At 37.4% G+C, this 19,949-nt stretch overlaps 2 protein-coding genes across 4 annotated transcripts; one reads left to right on the top strand and one right to left on the bottom strand.

Moving 5' to 3' along the window:
- Positions 1-750: 750 nt before the first annotated feature.
- Positions 751-3,756, top strand: HB-1 (homeobox 1). The gene is made up of 4 exons (XM_028067424.2): positions 751-1,319; positions 1,935-2,065; positions 2,273-2,512; positions 3,086-3,756. Exons 1-4 carry the CDS (start codon positions 1,229-1,231, stop codon positions 3,476-3,478), a joined length of 855 nt encoding a protein of 284 aa, XP_027923225.1. The 5' UTR covers positions 751-1,228; the 3' UTR covers positions 3,479-3,756.
- A 1,055-nt stretch (positions 3,757-4,811) lies between these two features.
- MBD9 (methyl-CPG-binding domain 9) lies at positions 4,812-18,901 on the bottom strand. 3 transcript variants are annotated; one of them, XM_028067421.2, is made up of 11 exons: positions 18,126-18,901; positions 14,457-14,625; positions 13,932-14,363; positions 12,676-13,776; positions 11,868-12,560; positions 11,055-11,360; positions 10,212-10,547; positions 9,815-9,913; positions 9,294-9,728; positions 6,471-8,657; positions 4,812-5,713 (listed from the first exon to the last, which is right to left on the bottom strand). In XM_028067421.2, exons 1-11 carry the CDS (start codon positions 18,665-18,667, stop codon positions 5,417-5,419), a joined length of 6,597 nt encoding a protein of 2,198 aa, XP_027923222.2. In that variant the 5' UTR covers positions 18,668-18,901; the 3' UTR covers positions 4,812-5,416. The 3 variants fall into 3 exon arrangements, with proteins under 3 accessions (XP_027923222.2, XP_027923223.2, XP_085528674.1); XM_028067422.2 differs by having other exon boundaries at positions 14,457-14,589; XM_085672548.1 differs by having other exon boundaries at positions 13,932-14,625.
- Positions 18,902-19,949: the final 1,048 nt, after the last annotated feature.

Below are 19,949 nucleotides of genomic sequence, written 5' to 3'. Positions count from 1 at the left end.
TAAAATACTCTATTGATATTCGTTTTTATCAAAAATTTCAATTGAGTCTTAAAATTCTTTTTAATCTCAGTTAGGTTCATATTTTTGAAAATACGTAACAATTAAGTCCATTCTGTTAGTATGCATCAATTTTATAATGATATTTTTATTAAACAATTAACCATTAACAATTAAACAAGTATAAAACAATTAACACCGTTATTACCATACTAACGAAATGTACCTAATTGTTACGCATTTTCATTAAAACTAAAAAAAGTTTTAGGACCTAATTAAGATTGTTGAACAAAAATATTTTAACCATTAAAATTTTGGGGACGGATTTACTTTTCCTCAAGAAAAATCTCAATTTTAATGATTTTTCATATATTGAATGATAACTTCAATTTAAATATAAAAAAAAAACTAGTTGAAAGTTTAAATTACGTGACTTTTGGAAAAAAAAAAACTCAATCCCTTCACTAAAATTTTAAAATGTAGATTTTTAGCATTTTGAATACACATTTAGTTAAACTATCAATTGAAGTTGTGTAAAAAAGTTAGCACGTATTTTTTAAAAACAATGACATGTTTAAAAAAAATTACCAAAATTAAACAAAAATAAATAAATTGAGATTAAATGAGTAATTAAGAAAAAAAAACTATAACATGTGATTATATATGTATGCATTATTAAAAAAAAATTGTAATAAAGGGTAATTTAGTCTTTTAAGAAGGAAGAAAGCACTATAAAGAGCGGTGGCCATGGTTCGGACAACTTTAGTCGCAGAAGACACTCAAAACGACACAGTGCGTTGACGACACAGACAAACGCAAAAAAGAGGTTCGCCGGCAAATATTTCTCCGGCGACTCCGACGACGGTGTTTGCGGTTTTTCTTGGACCCGAAACTGAGGCCAGAAAAGGACGAACTTGGGTGGTGGGTAGGATCTGGCGGTGTATGATGGGATCTTGCATATGCCCGTTGGAGACTCCGGCGAGGTTGCTTTGGACCACAAGCTTCTTCCGTCATAAGCTTATGATCTTCTAATAATTCCCACACCAAAGAAAAAACTCAGCAACAACATCAACAACAACGACCCTTCTAAATTTTCAAACAAGATTCTAGTAAAACAGAGTAAAACGCAAAGAACAAACACAAACACACAAAAAAAAAACACACTTTTTAAGTACTAATCTCTTTCTCTCGCTGGAAAGTGTTTCCGGCGGTGGTGAGTGACCGAAGTGCCATGGAGTCTGGACGGCTTTTCTTTGATGCCTGTGCTTCACGCGGGAACACCAACATGCTCTTCCTCGGCAACACTGAACTTGCTTTCCGAGGTCATTTTCTTTCTCTCCTTGCTTTGATCTACTTAGTTTTCTCTTGATAATACCCTTTTTTTGTATTGAAAATTTGGATTTGAATGGTATGTTATGGAGTAGTTTTTGTTTGTGTTTGTTATGGCTTACTTTGTTCTGAAGTACTTTGGTGTTGTTCTTCCTTCGAAAGTGGAATCTTGCCTCATCAATTTATGGTATGACTCATTATTGACAAGATTGTCAATACAATTGAATTTTACCTCTGTAATTTATGTTGATCTTCAGTATAAATTATCTTGATCAAACTTTAATTTTGATTGAAGAAAAGTATTAAAAAACACCTAAAGAAACCGCATCCAAGTTTTTGTGCTTCTAAAATTGATGTGTTTGGCTGCTGGGGAGTTAGGAACAGAAAGATGGTTCTGGTTAAAGAAAATTAAAGCTTAAAAAAGCATGATTCGATTTGGGTTTCTTCATTGTGTATCGAAATTGGGGTGAGAGTGACAGATAAAGAAATAAAATTTCAATTTTTTATTTTGTGTGTGTGAATTATTATGTTGTGACATGGATAGTGTGTTGAGACATGAAAGAGAGTTAATTGATGAGGTTTTGGTTTTGGGACTGAAATGGAAGCAGGGAGATCGATGATGAGCTTGGAGGAAGCCTCAAAGAGGCGACCTTTCTTCACCTCACCGGATGAACTGTATGATGAGGAGTATTATGAGAAGCAGATGCCGGAGAAGAAGCATCGCCTCAGTTCTGAACAGGTTGGCCGGTGGCTTCCAATTTGAAATTCAAAGTAGTTATTGTAATGAATAGCTTGAACTTTGAATGAATTGCTTTGAGTTTGGCTTGTAAATTTAATACAGTAATTTACTTTCTTGGTTTTTGAGATTAATATATATATTGTTGCATCCAAAAGTGTGACATAAAATATTATAATGTTATGACACTCTTGTGTGATTGATGGTTAGGTCCATCTGTTGGAGAAGAGCTTTGAGGAAGAGAACAAACTGGAGCCTGAGAGGAAGACCCAGTTGGCCAAGAAGCTGGGATTGCAACCCAGGCAGGTAGCTGTGTGGTTTCAGAACCGCAGGGCTCGATGGAAGACCAAACAGCTTGAAAGGGATTTTGATGTTCTCAAGTCTTCATACGATACCCTACTTGCATCCTATGATTCACTTATGAAGGAGAATGAGAAACTCAAATCTGAGGTACATTTATGCATGTATAAAATATTGGAAAAGCGGTAAAATCAATGTTATCCGGGCAAGGGTGTGTTGAGATTTTTCAATTTAGATTTAGTTGCTCGTATATGCAATGGTTACTTACAGCTATGGGTGAATAGAGCAGAATAGAATATAAATTGTCTGTCAACAGTTGTGGGGGTGCATAGTATAGAATTAGTGGCTTCACAATCAGAACTCCATCATAGCATAGCATAGGGAAACAAGTCGACACTTCACATAGAAGATGATTGGTAGCTATCCAGAAAGGGCCCTACACATGAGATTCGACACTATAATAATCACAAACTACCAAGAGTAGCATCTGTTCTGAACCCCACCTCGTTTGCAAAGAAGCCACTTTCAGAGTAACTATGCGAATATACCTCTGTAGATTTCTCAAAATATGCTTTAAGACCCCCTTTTGTGAAAGGGACTGATGAACTTTAAAAAATAAAAAAAAAAGGAGTATGCAAGCAAGGCCATAAACTAATTAACAAGTGGACTTTTTTTAAAGTGTGGTCGATTGAATATCTTAATGACATGTTGACTATTCTGCAGGTGGTATCCTTAAATGAGAAGCTTCAAGTTCAAGCAAAAGAGGTGCCTGAGGAACCATTGTATGACAAGAAAGTTGATCCACTTCCAGTAGAAGATATAGCTTCAATTTTCAGCACAAGGGTGGAGGACCACCAGAGTAGTGGGTCTGTTGGAAGTGCAGTGGTGGACGAGGGTAGTCCACAGCTGGTCGTTGACAGTGTTGATTCACACTTTCCAGCCGACAACCCTGGTGGATGTGTGGGCCCAGTTGAAAGAGTTCAGTCAGAGGAGGAGGATGGCAGTGATGATGGGAGGAGTTACATGGATGTGTTTGTGGTATCTGAAACTGAGAACCAAAACCATGAGGAAGGAGAGGGATTGGTTTGGTGGACCAATATGTATTATGTTGGATAAATGATAATGCAGCAGCAGACATGAAATTAGATGCATAATTAAGAGAAGGTAATCATAATATTGAATAATTAGATGTATGGTGTGGGCAAGGAGGAAAAAGTAAACGCCCGGGTGGCTTGGACCCTAGGAGTTGGAGTGTCCTTAAGCCAAGTTTAATAAATAAAGTCTAGTAGTAATTTGGTCAATGATGTCAAGTTTGGGTTAATGGTTGTACTTCCAAAACTACAGTAAGTTTATTGCATGTTCAAGTATAAAAACATACTTAATTAGTAAGTCCATACATAGATTTTAAGTTTACTTCTTTTTACCCTCCTGAATCCTCAATTTTCGAAAACCATTTGGATAAGATAATCCAGAATCACATCGGGGGTGAGGCCCACAACAGTAGCAAACAGCACAAACTGTCAACTTTTCATCAGATAGTATTATTTTCACACCATAATCATGGTAACCAATTACCAATGTGTATATTTACTAATTTTACAGCAACTTCATGTATTCAAAACATAGACAACAAAGTGTTCAGAAAGGTGGCGAGGTATGGATGAGATTTTTTTTTCTTAAATCTTTTATATAAAATGTACAATCTAATCCAACACCATCCAGAGTCCAATCTTCTGGTTGAGACCGGAGACTTGCAATTAACAGAAAAAACTACAAGGATCAACTTCAATTTCTCACTAGTCAGTACGAATTTGTTTGGAAGATACGTTGGAGGCTTCCAGCACTATATTTGCTGAAAGTAACAATAAGTACATGCAACTTAATTACACAGAAATATCATAATTAACAAGAACTCAAATTGATCTAAAGATCATAATCAAGCAAACAATGATTTGCAGAAATCACTAAGTTTACCTCACGAACACACCCAAGTAACTTACCTAAATCGGCTTCCACAATTTGGTATAACGGACACAGTAACCACGCTATGAAAGTGGTATCCAGCTTCCTCCACCCCACAATTGTCACTGACACCTCCATAATGAGGGAATGGACTTTCTGTTTCTGAAATATGAATCAGAATACTAGGAGGAAGGTGTCACAAGTAAATTGAGGGATATAGATAGAAAAATCCATGCAAGTGCTACCTCGGCACGTGCAATGCACATGACGTAATACCAGAAATCATTAACTACCAGATACCCCACGGCAGTGCTATAACAATGTAACCCCCAAACTGTAACTAAATACTTATTTTTATGCTAAAGCAGTGAAGGAGGGGGTCAAATATTAGTGTGTATACATTAACCCCAACACACGACTAGAAGATTATAGGAATTACGCATATAAAAAAAATCAAGAAGATCACGCACGACGCAAGCACAAAGCAGATGGAAAAAAGGCTTTGATTCCAATAATTCCCCCTGCATTCTAACACATCTGCAGATGCCCAGGAACAAAATCAAGGGCATGCGTGTGCAGGACCTTTGCTGGGGTGGGGTGAGAGAAAAAGTATAAAGAATGAAATATTGCCTACAACTGCTCAACTTAACATTTTCTGACTTCTTTCCCATCCTTTTCTTTTTTTTTACTACTTTCCTCCTATTCCTTTACAATAATTCCATTTGTATACATATATGGATCAGACTCTGCTAGAAAAATGAAAAATGGTTCTTCTCGCTATGGAGCAGCCGACTGGACATGTGCAGCAGAAATACAATTTCAAAATTGGACGCATCCTTACAATTCCCTCATACTGGTGCCCTCACTGAAAGCAGATAATGCTACAAATTCTGCTTAGCCAAAAAAAGGCATCCGAGTTAGCAGGTCAGCTTTACCTATATGTACAAGCAGGCAAGAGACACCAGCAGCTGTGGCTGCCCCATTTTACAGCCTTAGGTTTGCCCAATGAACCAGTCATACCAGTGGATGATCACATCACATCACAGAAGACTGACCAGATATCTGATTTTCTGAAATACAAGAAATATAAGATCAACCATCTGATTCCTTCCTTTTCCTGTTTGACTTCCGGCTTCCTTTGGATTTCTCTGCATCCACATTCATCGGTGGTCTCATCTCTGCTGTGCCAGAAGGTTCAGAGCTGTCAGTAAAACTAGAATTGGGCGTTTTCTCGTATATAATGGCTAAATCAAGAGAGTATATGCGAAGGGCAAGGGAAGGCAAAGTAGAAGATTTCGCAGCAGCTGAGAATGATGACCAGTACCACCAGTCATTCCTCAAGTACTCCGTCTTAATCATATCTTCTAAGGTAAACGTCGCCTGAATCATCTGAGAAAAAGGAAGGAACCTCTATTAACAAACATAAATTCATATAATCATTAACCTGCTTGAACTACAAATATAGTATAAAAATATTAACAGCTTTTTTTCACTGATTTCAGAGCTAAAGCAAAGTGGCATTAGTAAGTCCACAAATTGTTTTCTAGGGTAAATGTCGCACGAATCATCTGAGAAAAAGGAAGGAACCTCAATTAACAAACACCAGTGGAATGTTTCCACTTTTTTTATGCGAATGTTTCCATTTTTTTATGGCAAAAATTTTATTAAACTATAACATGATTTTTAATTATTGAAATAAAAAATAGTGTTATTTTAATTTATAAAAATTATTTTATAGTTTATAAATATTTTTTATAATTTGTTTCTTGTGTAAATGGTTTTTTATTTTGAATAATCATTTGAATTCAAAAAAATAGTTACTAAAAGGGTAGAACTGAAAAAAAATGTGTACACCAAAAGGGTGAATCCCCTTTGGTAATAGCATAGATATAAATGAATTCATATAATCACTAACCTGCTTGAACTACAAATATAGTATAAAATATATTAACAGCATTTTTTTCACTGATATCGGATTTAAAGCAAAAGTGTCATTTGTAAGTCCACAAATTATTTTCTATCAATAATAAAGACATTTCAGTCAGGTAAATAGCAGTAGAGAAACTAAACGAATGAGAAACATATGGAGTTGCAATGCCTGTTAATAAAGAACTGTATATTCTAGAGCCACGGATATAAGACAAACCTCGTATATAGTCTCTGCAGATTTCACAAATGCACGCCAAGCCTGTCTTCTGTCAGACTCCGCCTTTGATGGTCTCAGAGCAAATGCCGGGAGTGCAGCATCCATATCAAGCAGATTAATCTTCAGTTGCCTCAAAATGTGAGAAACCTTTCCAACTAATGGTTTCAATGACGACAAAGGAACCACACAGCAGCCATCTCCCATATCTGAAGCAGGACCACAAAAAGAGAATTTCCCATCTCTTTGTTCTCCCGAGGATGATTTAATGGATTTATTGATTTCGTTGGCAGCTAACCTACCGGTAGAAATGCTTGAATTATGGTCAAGACATGCACCAGCTCCATCAGTGTTTCCCTGAGAACCCCAGCTTTCCGTTGGTTTGGACAAAACACCAATAATGTCATCCTTTGGAGTTGGGAATTGTGCATACTCGCTAACAAAAGAAGATACAGAAGGAACAAAGGATGGGATACCATCTGAACCAATAAGACCGATTTCTTTGACAAGTTCCTTGTTGGAATCACTTGTCTCAAACTTGGAACATATATCTTCAAAACTAAATGGGCATGTGGACTCTTCATTTGAAAATTTAATCAATCTTGAGCTAAGCTTAGAACCACCACCAACTTTGGCTCCAGCTGTTTCTGCATCAGCTCTGAATTTCTCTCTTGAGGTATCGCATCTTAAGTTCCCTTTTCCTTTAGAAGATCCAATTTTGTTCCTATTCTTCTCTGCAACCGGAAGACCTGCATTACACTTGCCATCATTGTGTCCATCAAATTCAACATCACTCAAAACAGTTTTGTGACAATATGTGCAGTGTCTCCTATAGGGCCATATGGGTTCTAGGCACTCACACCTAAACAACTTTTCATCATTAGTTGTTCTGGACTTTTTATTTTGCTTCTTCCACGTCTCAATATCCCATTCAAAGAAGGGACCGTATTTCTTTTCCAGCAAGGAAGTCGCCTTTGTAACAAGAGAGTTAGATATTGTTTTCTCTCTATTTCTGGGAATTGAAACAGCTCCTTGGTCCTCAACCTGCTCTTCAGTCTGTGCATTAAGAAACTCTTGGAATCTTGATCTTGGCCCCTGCATAATGGAATCTTTCAGTTCCCTTTCTTTAGGGTCATTATCGTCCAGCCAACCTAAGAGCTCTTCAATTTCAGCATCAGTTTCATAAGCAATCCATGGTGAACTATTGGCCAAAGCATTTCTAAGCTGAGACATGAAAGGAGGGGAATCCTTCTCAGTTAGTGAACAATTCTGCAGAACAGAAAACTTGTCCACGTAGTCTCTACTGAATGACATTCCTTTTCCATGGAGCAGTGCAGCACTTGCATCAACAACTATACGTGAATGTCCTCCAGGCAAAGTTGAAGCCCAATACAATCGACCGATGGAATCAATGCCCAAAAATTCCCGGCGAACAGAGAGCCTCAGCAGCTGTGATACTACATTAGTTATGGAGTCCTGCAATAGTGAAATATCACGCTTGATGGCACTGAGCTCAAGGTGATAGGGGTCTGACTCATTCAAAGCCATATGTGAAGCATCAACTGACACCCCATCTTGCTGGCATGTCACAGGTGTAGACATGTCCCTTCCCTCGCATTTCTGGTGGTTACCATGGGCATGAGCTGCTCCAACAGAACCATTGATTTCTTGAGACATATTTGGAGATGGAAAAGATTTGGGAGATTTATCAGTACATTGAGACTCCACAGCACCAGAGACATTTCTAAATTGTCCCTCTACATCTAAGGAATTCAAATTTTGGCTATCGGAATCTGAGTTTGTTACAGATATGCTTTTATCTACACTATCAAACCTATACTTCTCTTTAGTTGTCTCTTCTGAAGGCAGACTATCAACAAATACCCCAAAATTACTAGGATTGTCAACTGCAGTATGTGGCTGGACCAGACATTTAGTAGTATTTGACAACGAAGTAGTAACCCCTTCTCTAAGACCAACTTCTCCAGCAGTATTTAATGAGGAAGTATCAATTTTAGCTGCTTTTGTGGACAAAACGTCCTCTCTGGTTTTCAGGTTTTTCCACTCTACAGAATGTGCACGCAATTTTTGATGTAACTCAGCAGACAACTCTGCACATTGCTCAAGGTGCTGGCGTATCAAGGAAGAGTTAAGCAACTCATCACATAAAAATTTGAGAAGGAATGTTCTCTGCACCCATTTAAAAATAAAAACTAATCAAACACAAACACAGAAAAAAGTTCTACAGTTTCAGAAATACATTATCAATCATAACTCAAGTTGCTAACCACGGGGCAATTTATGCTTCAAGCATATGACAATGTGCTAAAAAAATGGAGCCTTTGCCTGTAAAAGCAATATTTTGATGGGAAACCTTTTATACACATACAAGAAAATGAGCAATGCCAAAAGTAATCAAGTAACAAATGAAAATCTTGCAACTATAACTCAGGATAAGATATCGTTAGTTCAAGATAGAGTCCCATTAAGATTAATTTTCAGATCATAACAGAATAGGAAGCACATACCAGCACCCTGCAATTACCAACCAAAACTCTTTCCAGAAAGGTTGCACAAATATAAAGTTCAAAAATAAGACAATTATGTCATTCTACCATTCAGTATACAACCCCATTAAGATTCATTTTCAGATCATAACAGAATAGGAAGCAAATACCAGCACCCTGCAATTACCAACAAAACTCCAGAAAGATACCACAAATATGAAGTTTAAAAATAAGACAATTATGTCATTCAACCTAGAATGTTTATATGATTTAGCTATATTGTAAACAAAAGGTAACAAGTAGATGTGCATCAACTAACCTCGGCCAGGCTGTGCTCCCAGTATTCTTTTTCTTCAATTACAGCTGATAAATGAGTAAGGGATTCCAAGTAAAGAGAATTAACTTCACCCTGGAATTTTTTACTTCGGCGTTTGCCAATAACCTGTGTTGGTTCTGTAACATCTTGAGTTGCATGTTTACCATCAACACAGGAAGGACAATACCAGTTTCCCTCTGGGATCCTTGCGAGGGGAGGGTTTAAGCAATATGTATGATACTCAGCATCACAAGTATCACATAGTAAAACACTATCATCATCCCTATCAATGCCACATACTTTACAGACTCCCTCGTCCCAAGGGGCCTTTGGAGTCTCTTTCATTGACTCAATAAAATCATCAACTTCCTTTCTCATTTCTGCAGTTAAGCATTCCAGTTTAGCATACTCCATAAGTTTTTGGACATTCATGACAACCTGTACCCAAGGAGAACATTAAATTTTTTATTAACAAGAAAGCACAAGAGAAAATTTACAGAAGTAGACACAAACAGGCTACCAACCTCCTCATTGTATAATGATTCAAAGTTTTGGGATAATTTTTCAGCCAATTCGAGTAAATCAGGTTGATCCCCAAAAGCAACACGAACATTGTTCCACAGCTGCACCATCAAATCAACAGTTTAGTGCCTCCACACAAGTCACAAAAGAGCATTGTAAGAATGACTCGGCATCCACTAGAAAACATATTAGAGAACAGTAAATGAAGAAGAGCATGAGGAAATCAATCATGATGCCCCTTGAGCCAGAGACTATAATGGTGCACACGCAACCATAAAAGTGTATTTGCAATAATCTTTACAGAGAAACAAAATGGATCTATATGGTGGTAGTAATCTAAAGTTAAAACAAAATAGAAGAGCGCTTCAACAAGCAATCAGAGTTTGATAACAAACTGACCTCCCGAACATCCTCAAGAAAAGCTTCATGAGATCCACAATAAGCTCCAGCAGCTAGTCTAAGGTCAATAGTGCGGAAGTCAAGAGGGCGAGCCACCATGGCTGGAGATCCAAGAAGCCCCTCATCATCATTATCTGAAGAATTTATCAATTTTCTTCCCAGCAAATTGCAAAAGACCTTTGAATCATCTGCAGCAGCAGCACGCCGTAATACAGTGCGACATCGTTTCATTATAATGTCAGAAATTGATATAACAATCTTCCTTTTCTGTCCTTTACTGGGATTTGATTGCAGTCCTTCACCAGCAACATCAGCCAACACTGAAAGAACTGCTTTCTGTTTTTAAACAAGAATAATGTTCAATTAAGATTCATGTTTCCTTAACCAAAAAGAATAAACGTTTATTTTAACCAGATGATCTACCATACCAGATAGTAACATCGAAAATAACATTTCAGTTTTGTCATTATACATTGAGAGTAAGAAACTGTGTGGGTTTGTCTTGCATGTTGTAATAGGTAATATTAACAAGGGGGTAAACTGAAATAAATACAGTTTTACATTACACATGGTTGAAACTATAAACTATAAGATGGCTTGCATGGTAAAACAGAGGATAATGCACCGGAAAATTAGAAACACCAACAATAACTCAAGCAAACTCTATGGTGAAACTATCACACCAGTGCAAGTAGTAGCAGATAGTTCCTGGATCATTGAATTCTATGAAAAATATTTTTTGGTCAGATATCTGATCTAATGGTCAAGAAACTTTCATACTAACAGTTTTATCATTGCAACATGTCAATATCACACTAAATGAGAGGTGCCACTGAGAAGCACCTTTGTTGGTCCAGAAGCATTGCCCTTGTACACTTCCTTACTGATTGAATGTTCCAATTTTTTCTTTGCCCATTCTGGTGGATCCTTACCCAGAGCATCATAAACACACTTTCTTATTCGAGTGCCTACATTTGTTGGTAGCTTTCTGACAGGTTCTAGCATTTGAGCCCATTCAGGAACATTACCATCATTTGTCAAATTTTTGTCAGAAGCACCCTTTGCATCAGACTCTTCTTCTTCCATAGTTAGTACATCACTTTCTCTGCTCAAAGAACCAAAAATTTTCTTTGTAGCCTCTGCAAGCAGCTGGAGCAAGAGGAAAAAAAATCAGTGTTACTTCTATCATTCTTTTCAGATTGACAACTTAAGTTGTAGTCTAGAAAAGTTTAACCAGCAGCAAGATATAAAATCTTAAGACATATGACATAAGAAAAACACTTTGAAAAGAAAACTGAATTGCCATTAGCTAGATTAAACAAATTCTCCATCCATGTCATGAAAAGGCCGAGTAAAGGAATAAACTTGAAAGTGGCCATTAGACCCCAATCCAAAGTATCAAGTTCTGAGTGGTAAAAAAGAATATCGCCTGGGCTGAAAATACCACCAATCAGGTAAACTTCCAGAAATTGTTACATCTAAAGTGATTGTCTTGTAATATAATACCGTGTTTTTGAAACCATGAAATCCTGTAACTCAGAATTTAGCCCAAATGCCAAATAAAATTACATCAAGGTCCCCCATACTAATAATGTGAAGCAAATGGGTAAGCAGTATCTAAATATTAGCCAGAACCAAGATATAACTGATGCTCACCTGTGCATCTGCTTCCATTCCAGCCACACCAGTAAGAGAGCCACACAGCAAACCACCATCACCTCGTAAGCAGCGAAATACTTTACCACTTTCCCGGGCAGTAATTTCTGCAGACTCAAGGTTGCCGTCCATTGTTAAAAAAGACAAGATATATCTGCGAGCTAATTCTGGCCAGGTCAATTCATTAATAGGAAGCATATTCAGTTTGGTTCGTTTAGCAGGAAGACCACTATCCATATCTTTCTTTCTTCCCCGTCTTGTTCGTGTTTCTCCAGGTTCAGAATTTGGATCCACCAGCACAGCCACCTTTGATAGCAATTCACCTATTAGCACTCTCAGCAGTGAATTATGAGCCTTGGTCAAAGTTACACCAAAGCATCTGGCGTAAGTGAAAGATGCGAGCTTAACTTGAGCAGCCTCTTTCATTGCTTCAGTTTCCATTTGAATAAATGCATGAGAACTTTCCATGGAACCTGATGGACCAGTATCACCTCCTGGTGACAATAATGATGTGCAATTACCATCAGTTCCTTGGGAAATTAAAACTTCACTTTCGTCCACGTCCCTCTCAGATTTCTCAAGAAAATCCAATCCATCAAACCAAGGGTTAATTAGTTCTTTCTCAAGCTCATCCAATGGCAATGGTTCTTTCAAGTCCAGAACTTCGTTAAATCGCTCTAAAAGTTCCCAAGCCTGGAAGACAAAAGCAGAAAACGTAAAGACTATATCATAGCAAATAAAAATAAAGCCAACAAATGAAAAAGCCTAACAAAAATTTCAGATTCACAGTGGCATGAAACAAAAATACCTGAAAAATGTCACCAATGAGCTCACCCGGTGCTCTAGAGCATAATGGCTTCCCAAGTGGTGGACGACGACCTTCCTTAAAGCCTTTTTTAGTCAAACTTGCCTTTTTAGACCTCCTGTATAAACCTTGAACTGTTTCTTCCTTATATTTTGACCCATCTCTCCATTCAACCACTAAGAAACCATTTTCTACTGTTGGCAATGACGAGCTGTTATCTCTACAATTTAAGAGTTCATACTGCAGAGATTCAACACCAGGAAGCTGTTCCAATACTTCTTGAACAAATTCAACATCCAATCCAAACCTATCCTGCTCCAACCATTTTCTCAAAGCCTCAGAGATACCTTCCAGATCACTGTCTGCATAAATTACATCTGGGATGCCAACTGAACCGAGGGAACCACAAAATTTATCCAATGCATCACTTTTTACATTCCCTAAATCCCATTGATTTAAGCATGTTTCATTCTTAACATGGTTACAATAGAACTTGAGAGTTCCTTTCTGTTTGTAGAAATCCTTGCAAGAATTAACTAACTTCTGAGAAATAACTCTCCATGCAGAGCATGATGACCGCTCTTCCACACAAAATTCACCAATTCCATCATTAAACTCATCAGCTAAAGAATTCATAGCATTATCTTGAACTGAACCAGTCGCAGGGCCCAATGCATCTGGTGTATGAGTATCCTTAATTGAGAAGTTTGCAGAGCAACTTAGGACATCATTTTCAGTTGGTACACAAGGGTCTTGAAGCATCATCTGGATATTATCACCATCATCCAAATCCATACTACCATTAGTTTTTCCCTCGCCTTCATTGGCTTGACTTGCAATTTGACAACATTTTGACAATGAAAGGATGGTTGACCCAACTGGAACAGGAAATTCTGAACAGGAACACCTTCGGATCCTAAATATAGGTCCAGAATCACCACCCTCCAAAATTTCACATGTAAAAAGAGAACCAGTAATCTTGTCATGCCAACAAGATTTATAACCTACAGGACAAATAAGATTGACATCATAATACGATGGTCTCACATCAACTTTCCCCAATGAGAGAACAAAGAAGTCCTTGAACTGTAGAGGGAGTTCATCCTGAAATATAAAACAATAGAAAAATTAGGAAGAAATAGTAAATTTCAGATTCACTATATAATAATTGCCCCTAAATTCTGAGTTATATTGGGAAAAAACTAATAGTAAGAAACCAGCTTCACAAAAAAATGTGGAAATAATATAGATTCACATACCTCAAATTGCTGAGGGAAGGAGTGTCCATCCTCTTTTCTTCCACTTTCATAGGGTTTTACAACATTCCCCCTAGTACTAGCACATTCCACATTTAAACCTTCAGAAGAAGGATCCTTACAATTACTATTCATCATTGTTCCCCGTTTTTCCACAAAACCATTGACTACTGGAGATCTTGTTGACTTTTTTTTCCTAGATAGAGAACCACTTAAAGACACAAGAGACCTCTCATTTCTTATTTCAGATTCAACGGTATTGAAGCCAGACATTAGACCCAAATAACAAGCTACTTCATACACAGAATCAAATATCTTTCCATCGGGTGCACAGTAAACTGCATATAGTTCAGAGCTGCTCACTGATTGTCTAAATTCCACTCGCCAACCCTCCTCTAGTACACCGCGTCTTTCAGATATAAAATCTCTAAGAGCCTGCAAAAATATCTCATTTGGACTCCGAGATGGTATTATAATAGCCGTATTGTTACTACTACTACGAATTCTAAGAGGGAAATCTGTACATACCTCCTCAAATTTTCTAGTAATTGATTGAGTATGATTCAATATATCAGCATGTGTCAAACCTCCAGAAGCCTTTTGGAAGCCAGTAGCATTTCCATTGTAAAAGTTTGAATACGTCAGAGGGGCACCAAATGGACTGGCACCAAAATAATTGTCACCAAGAGTGTGCTTTCTAAGATAAAAATAAACAAAAAAAGTAACCAGATAAAACAACTCGGATCAGGAGGCATAAAGTATTGCATCAATAAATAAAAAGACATAGATGGAAATAATACAAGGATTACAACAATGTACACTAAATATTCATCAGGCAGGCTTCAAAAAACATATCAGTAATTCAGTGTTTAAACAAACATGAGTACATGACACCCAAAAAGTAATCATATGAAACCGGCTTTAAAAAATGAGGAAAAATAGTCCTTTAAAGTGTGAAGAAACATGGGTAAGGGGTAACCTTTTCTGGAATGGTAAGAAAGAAGGGTTTCAAATCCTATTACATTTCTGAAGCAAAAAGCCATAAGAAAGAGTTTGAGAAATTACAATTTCAACCAAAAAAACAACTAAACAATGTTGTTTGGGGTGTAAAAATGGGTTTTTTCAAGCCTATATCACGGTAGCACCACTATTGTGACCACAATGTCAGCTATAGAAAATCACTCTGCTATCAGAATCTCACTGCAGCCCAAGGCCACTCCACTCTGACATACTACAATACTGACAACTGTATTTTGCAATGGCGATTCTGGTACCTTCAAAGAACTAGCAGTGTTTTTGGAAAAACTATATGAAAACATGTATTAAGATTTTCCGTGTGAAAGCAAAACTTCTAAATGCCAGTATAGCATCGAGAATTGAAATGAGAATTTGACTGATTAATTCTGAGTTTTAAGTTTGGAAACCCTAAATAAAATGATAAAGCCATTTCAAAATTCCATGTAATTACAAAATAACTAGCCCAAACATTTTCTTAATATTAACCAACACCCTAAAATTGCCAATACCACATCTAGGAATTAAAATCATTAATAACCAGAAAAGAATATTAATTGAGAGAAAAAAGCACAGCAAGAAAGGAAACATAAGGTAACCATCCAAACAGAACACTGAAAGAAAGAAAACAAAAAATTGTCGTACTAAAAAATAGAACAGAACATAGAACCCTCTTTGACATGAACATAAAAGATTTCAAAGGATGTGAACAGAGTAAACACGACAGAACAGTGTGCCAGAGTTCCACCATAGTTGGCCAAAAACTCCACCGGACCGCAATGGGTTGGCCAGAAACACAGCAAAGAATTCTAAGTCAGCATCAGAAAGAGGAGAATACGAGAAAAGTGTATTATTTAAGCCTTTGGAAGGGGAGAGTAACAAAAATAGGCTTATACTCTAGTAAAATATAATGGGGAATTATTTCAGTGCCAAACGACATCGTTGAAAGGGCCAGAAAAGGGGTTTTCATACTTGGAAAGAATAGCAGCTGAGCTGGCAGCACACAACAACTCTGACACTGAACTACTGCCCTCAAGGCCTCAAAGAAACGGCATGGGGCTGTGCTGTGGCACCACTATAACAGCCCAATCACACACTATTGAAAACCGCAGAATTTATTACTCTAAACCAATTTAAGCTCAAAAAGAAATTGGAATCACAATTATGAACTATAATTTCAATTCCGTCACCCAAACTAATCTTACCATTAAATGTCCACAATATCTTACTTGAATTCCTATTTTGTATTAACACAGCCTCTTCCAATTAACAAAGGAACAATAATAGCATTGGACATTCCTTTCTGATTACATTTGCACCATATTGTCCAACAAATATTACACCAAAGATGACCAAAAAAAACAACGAAGAAGTGCATTTTATTAACGTATTTACCGCATTCAAAAATTCAGTGGGGAGACTGTGGGATACTTGAAATTTGTTTGGTAGTGTATTAATTTAGTTGTTCCTGAAGTTTTTTTGGAACCACAAAAATGAAAACGTGGCGGTGGCGGCAACTATGCAATTATAACAAAAGGTTGAAAACCATATAAGCCAAAAGCTCATAGCTCAACTGGCACCGCCTCTAGGGAGATGCGACGACAAAGGAAGGGGTTCGATTCTCCTCGCATTGTGTAGGTAATTGCTTCTATTTTATACTAAATATAATGAGCATTGTTATTTATCAAAAATAATTAAAGAACAGCTAACTAGGTAGAATTCATTAAATACATAGAAAATCAAAGAAGAAAAAGGTGATTTTCAATGTAACCGCTCACACTTGCATATCCTACCACCTATCATACCTCAATTTTCAGAATTTCACAAAACATCTTATAGACATTAGCGCTTTCCAAGAAGGAGTGAAAAAACTAAACTAACTTAACAAATATTTTCTAAACTTCAAAAACCCGAAAACATAGATGAAGGAGATGGGTCAGTTTCAGAAAGCAAATGTTGCAATTTAGAGAATGCAGTTTGTTAAGTTCAGGTAAGCATTTGATCCAACTATAAAAATCAGAGTCAAGGTCATGAATTTGATATCCAAAAGAACACTTGTTGAAGGAAGGAGAGATTGTTGTGCCGTGCATCAATCATCTTGTGGCAAAGATTTGGTGGATCAAGTCTCAATTGAATCATTGTACTCGGATTGTTATGCTCATAAAGTGTCCTGAGGTACATTAAGTGTTTTGTGACAGAGATTGGATGGGTGGAGTCACAATTAAATCGTGTAGTTTGAGCTAATACACCCTTAAGTCAAACAAATTGTATTCTAATTATCAGGTATAGTTTTTTACCTATTGGTAAGTGTTCCATCCAACAATTACAATCTTAGCTATTTGCGATTTCAGGTACAAGACAAGGCATAAGGATTCTAAGACATTGCAGACTAAATAGTGACTTTAACAACATTGGTACTATTTCCTTTCTTTAGAGGGAGGAGGGTTGGAAATTTGTTTGGTAGTGTTTTAATTAGAATGTTCTTGAGAAGATATCAAATCATTTTTGGAAGCGGAAAGTTGAAAATACAGCAGCAACTGGAGTCGGCACCAGATGCAATGCCGCACCTATTAACAATGTGGGCAGTTCAATCCCCTAGGTCACCTATTCTCCCCATGCAGAACGTGTTTTTGCTTCTTTTTAATACCATAAACAAAGTGCGTCGCCACTCACATAAAATAAAACAGTTATCTGAGGTTTACCACCAAAAGAATACATTCACATACATAGCTTCAAAGAAAAAAGTGATTTTTTTAACTTACTACTCACAGTCACATATTCTACCATCTACCATATATTACCAGCCAACTAACTAGCCCAGTTTCCCAAAATCACTACACTCTTTTTAAAAAAGACACCATTTTTTGTAAAGAAATAAAAAACAAGACTCCTAACCTAACACACTCTCCAAATTTCGAAAACCTAATAACACAATAAAAACACGTTCTCAGCACAACAACCAGACGCCAAACCACCCACATTGATCTCACCACACTCAAAACCTCTTCCTTCTTTCAAACTAACTCATTCCCAACAACCTCACTGAAAAACCCCTCAAGAGGATTTAGCTTCACACCACACCGTAGTGCACGCACAGCTAGCTGAAAACACGAGACAATAAACATACATTTCACAGTACATAACAATGACAAGAGAAAGAGAGCTCGATAGTTTTTTCCGTACCTCAAATCCTGCGCGTCTCCGTCGCCGACGCCTTCGCCTTCGGCTTCGCTCGGTGGCGGAGCGTTGATATCAAGAAGCTGCTTCACTCCCAACGGCCAGCGCTTGCTCTTCACTCCAGAGGCGACGCACTCGCCACAGACCCACTCCTCGAGGCTCGCGGCCTGGCGCCCTCCGCCGCGAATTCCGGCGCAGGCGAGGTGGAAGCCACGCTCGCAGCCGTCGCACACGACGAGGTGGTGGTGGCTCCCGGCGGCGGCGGGGCAGGGCTTGGAGCAGGCAGCGCAAGGAGCGAGGCCTCCACTGGGGAGAGCAGCGGGGCCTCCCGGCGGCGGCCCGGGGTTCTCGTGATATGTGCGGACGACGTCGGTGACGGAGTCCGGTAGGGTTTCGGCGAACAAGGAGGAAGGCGAAGGGATCTCGTTCAGGTCGATTCCGAGGCCTGCGCGAGCGTCCTGGTGGTGGTTGTTGTGCTGGGGCGGCGGCGGCGGCGGCGCGTTAAGGTTGCGGTCGCCGCCGGTGGAATCGGGTAGCTCCATGATCATCGGAGAGTCGGCGCTGAGTCACACGGCAGCGAGTTAGGGCTTTGAGTTTGAACCATTGTGCTTCCGATTTCGGAGTAAATCGTTCTTGGAAAGAGATCGAAGGCAGGAAGTGAGATTGGAGCGTCGAGAAGAGAGAGAAAGAGCGTAGAGAGAGAAACGTGAGAAAAAGAAAAGGGAAAGACAGGGATGGGACCGTATCTGTATTGTAAACTCGTAAATCTCTTTCTCAGTTTCTATTCCCCTTTTCTTTTTTTTTGCTATCTTCAACTGCGAAACCTTAACCTCGTGCTTATTTATTACAATAATCAATAATAAATGACAAAAACAATGAAATAAAGCACAGATCTCATAAAACATTTTAGGGTTTATACCTTTTTTATCATGAGTGTTATTTTGATCAACATACAAGAGTATGAGTCTTGTTAAAATCAAATCTCACAAAATTAAGTGAATATTTATAAAGATATATAAGTTGTCACATATTTTCCATTAGTGAAAAAGAAAAATGCATATTTCAAACCTTTTATTAATTGAAAAAATTGTTTGCATGTTTAGTTTGGTACGAAATGGTAAGAATATTGTAAGCACGCCAATTCTACTTCAATAAACATGGATATCATACCTATCAAGTTTTTAACTTCACAGCAAGAAAAAATTATTTGGATCAGCACGTGATATTGCAAAATTTCCATGCATGTTAGGATTGTTAAGAAAAAAAAATTACACCGTGTGTGAATATTATGGATGTTATAATTATTAAATCTTTTTTGGGAGGAAGAAGGCTTAAATGTCTATTTCAATGCATACTATGATTTATTTATTTATTTTTTAGAATAAATTGTTAACGTATGAAGTGGTCTCATTTAAGTTTATTGAGTTAGGGATTAAGTGGTTAAGTATAAATTAATCTATCATGATTTATTAATATGGTTTTTATTTTATGAATTATTTTATTGAAATATCGATTTAAAATTATTTTATCATGTATATTTACAATTATCTATTGTTGTATTAATATCGTGTTTGAATATATTAGAGTAGAAAGAAACTTAATTGTGATTTTATTGTCTATTTGTTTAGTTTGGTTGACAGTTGCATGAATGCATGAAGAAACGAGAGTTTTATCACATCTTGCATCTTCTCATGTAAATGTGATGAAAAATATTAAAAAGAAATGTGATATTTTATAACATTTTTTTTTAATTTTTCACATGTAGTGATAAGTTTTTATAATGATTCATGTCCATCAAAAAATCATGGTTGAAGACAAAAGATTATGTAA

Source organism: Vigna unguiculata, chromosome 4 (assembly GCF_037176805.1).
Source record: "Vigna unguiculata cultivar grain cowpea cultivar isolate G323 ecotype 2 chromosome 4, ASM3717680v1, whole genome shotgun sequence".
In the NCBI taxonomy this organism is placed as follows: Eukaryota; Viridiplantae; Streptophyta; class Magnoliopsida; order Fabales; family Fabaceae; genus Vigna; species Vigna unguiculata.
Note: the sequence above shows the minus strand (reverse complement) of the source record. Positions and strands in the feature narration are given on the sequence as shown.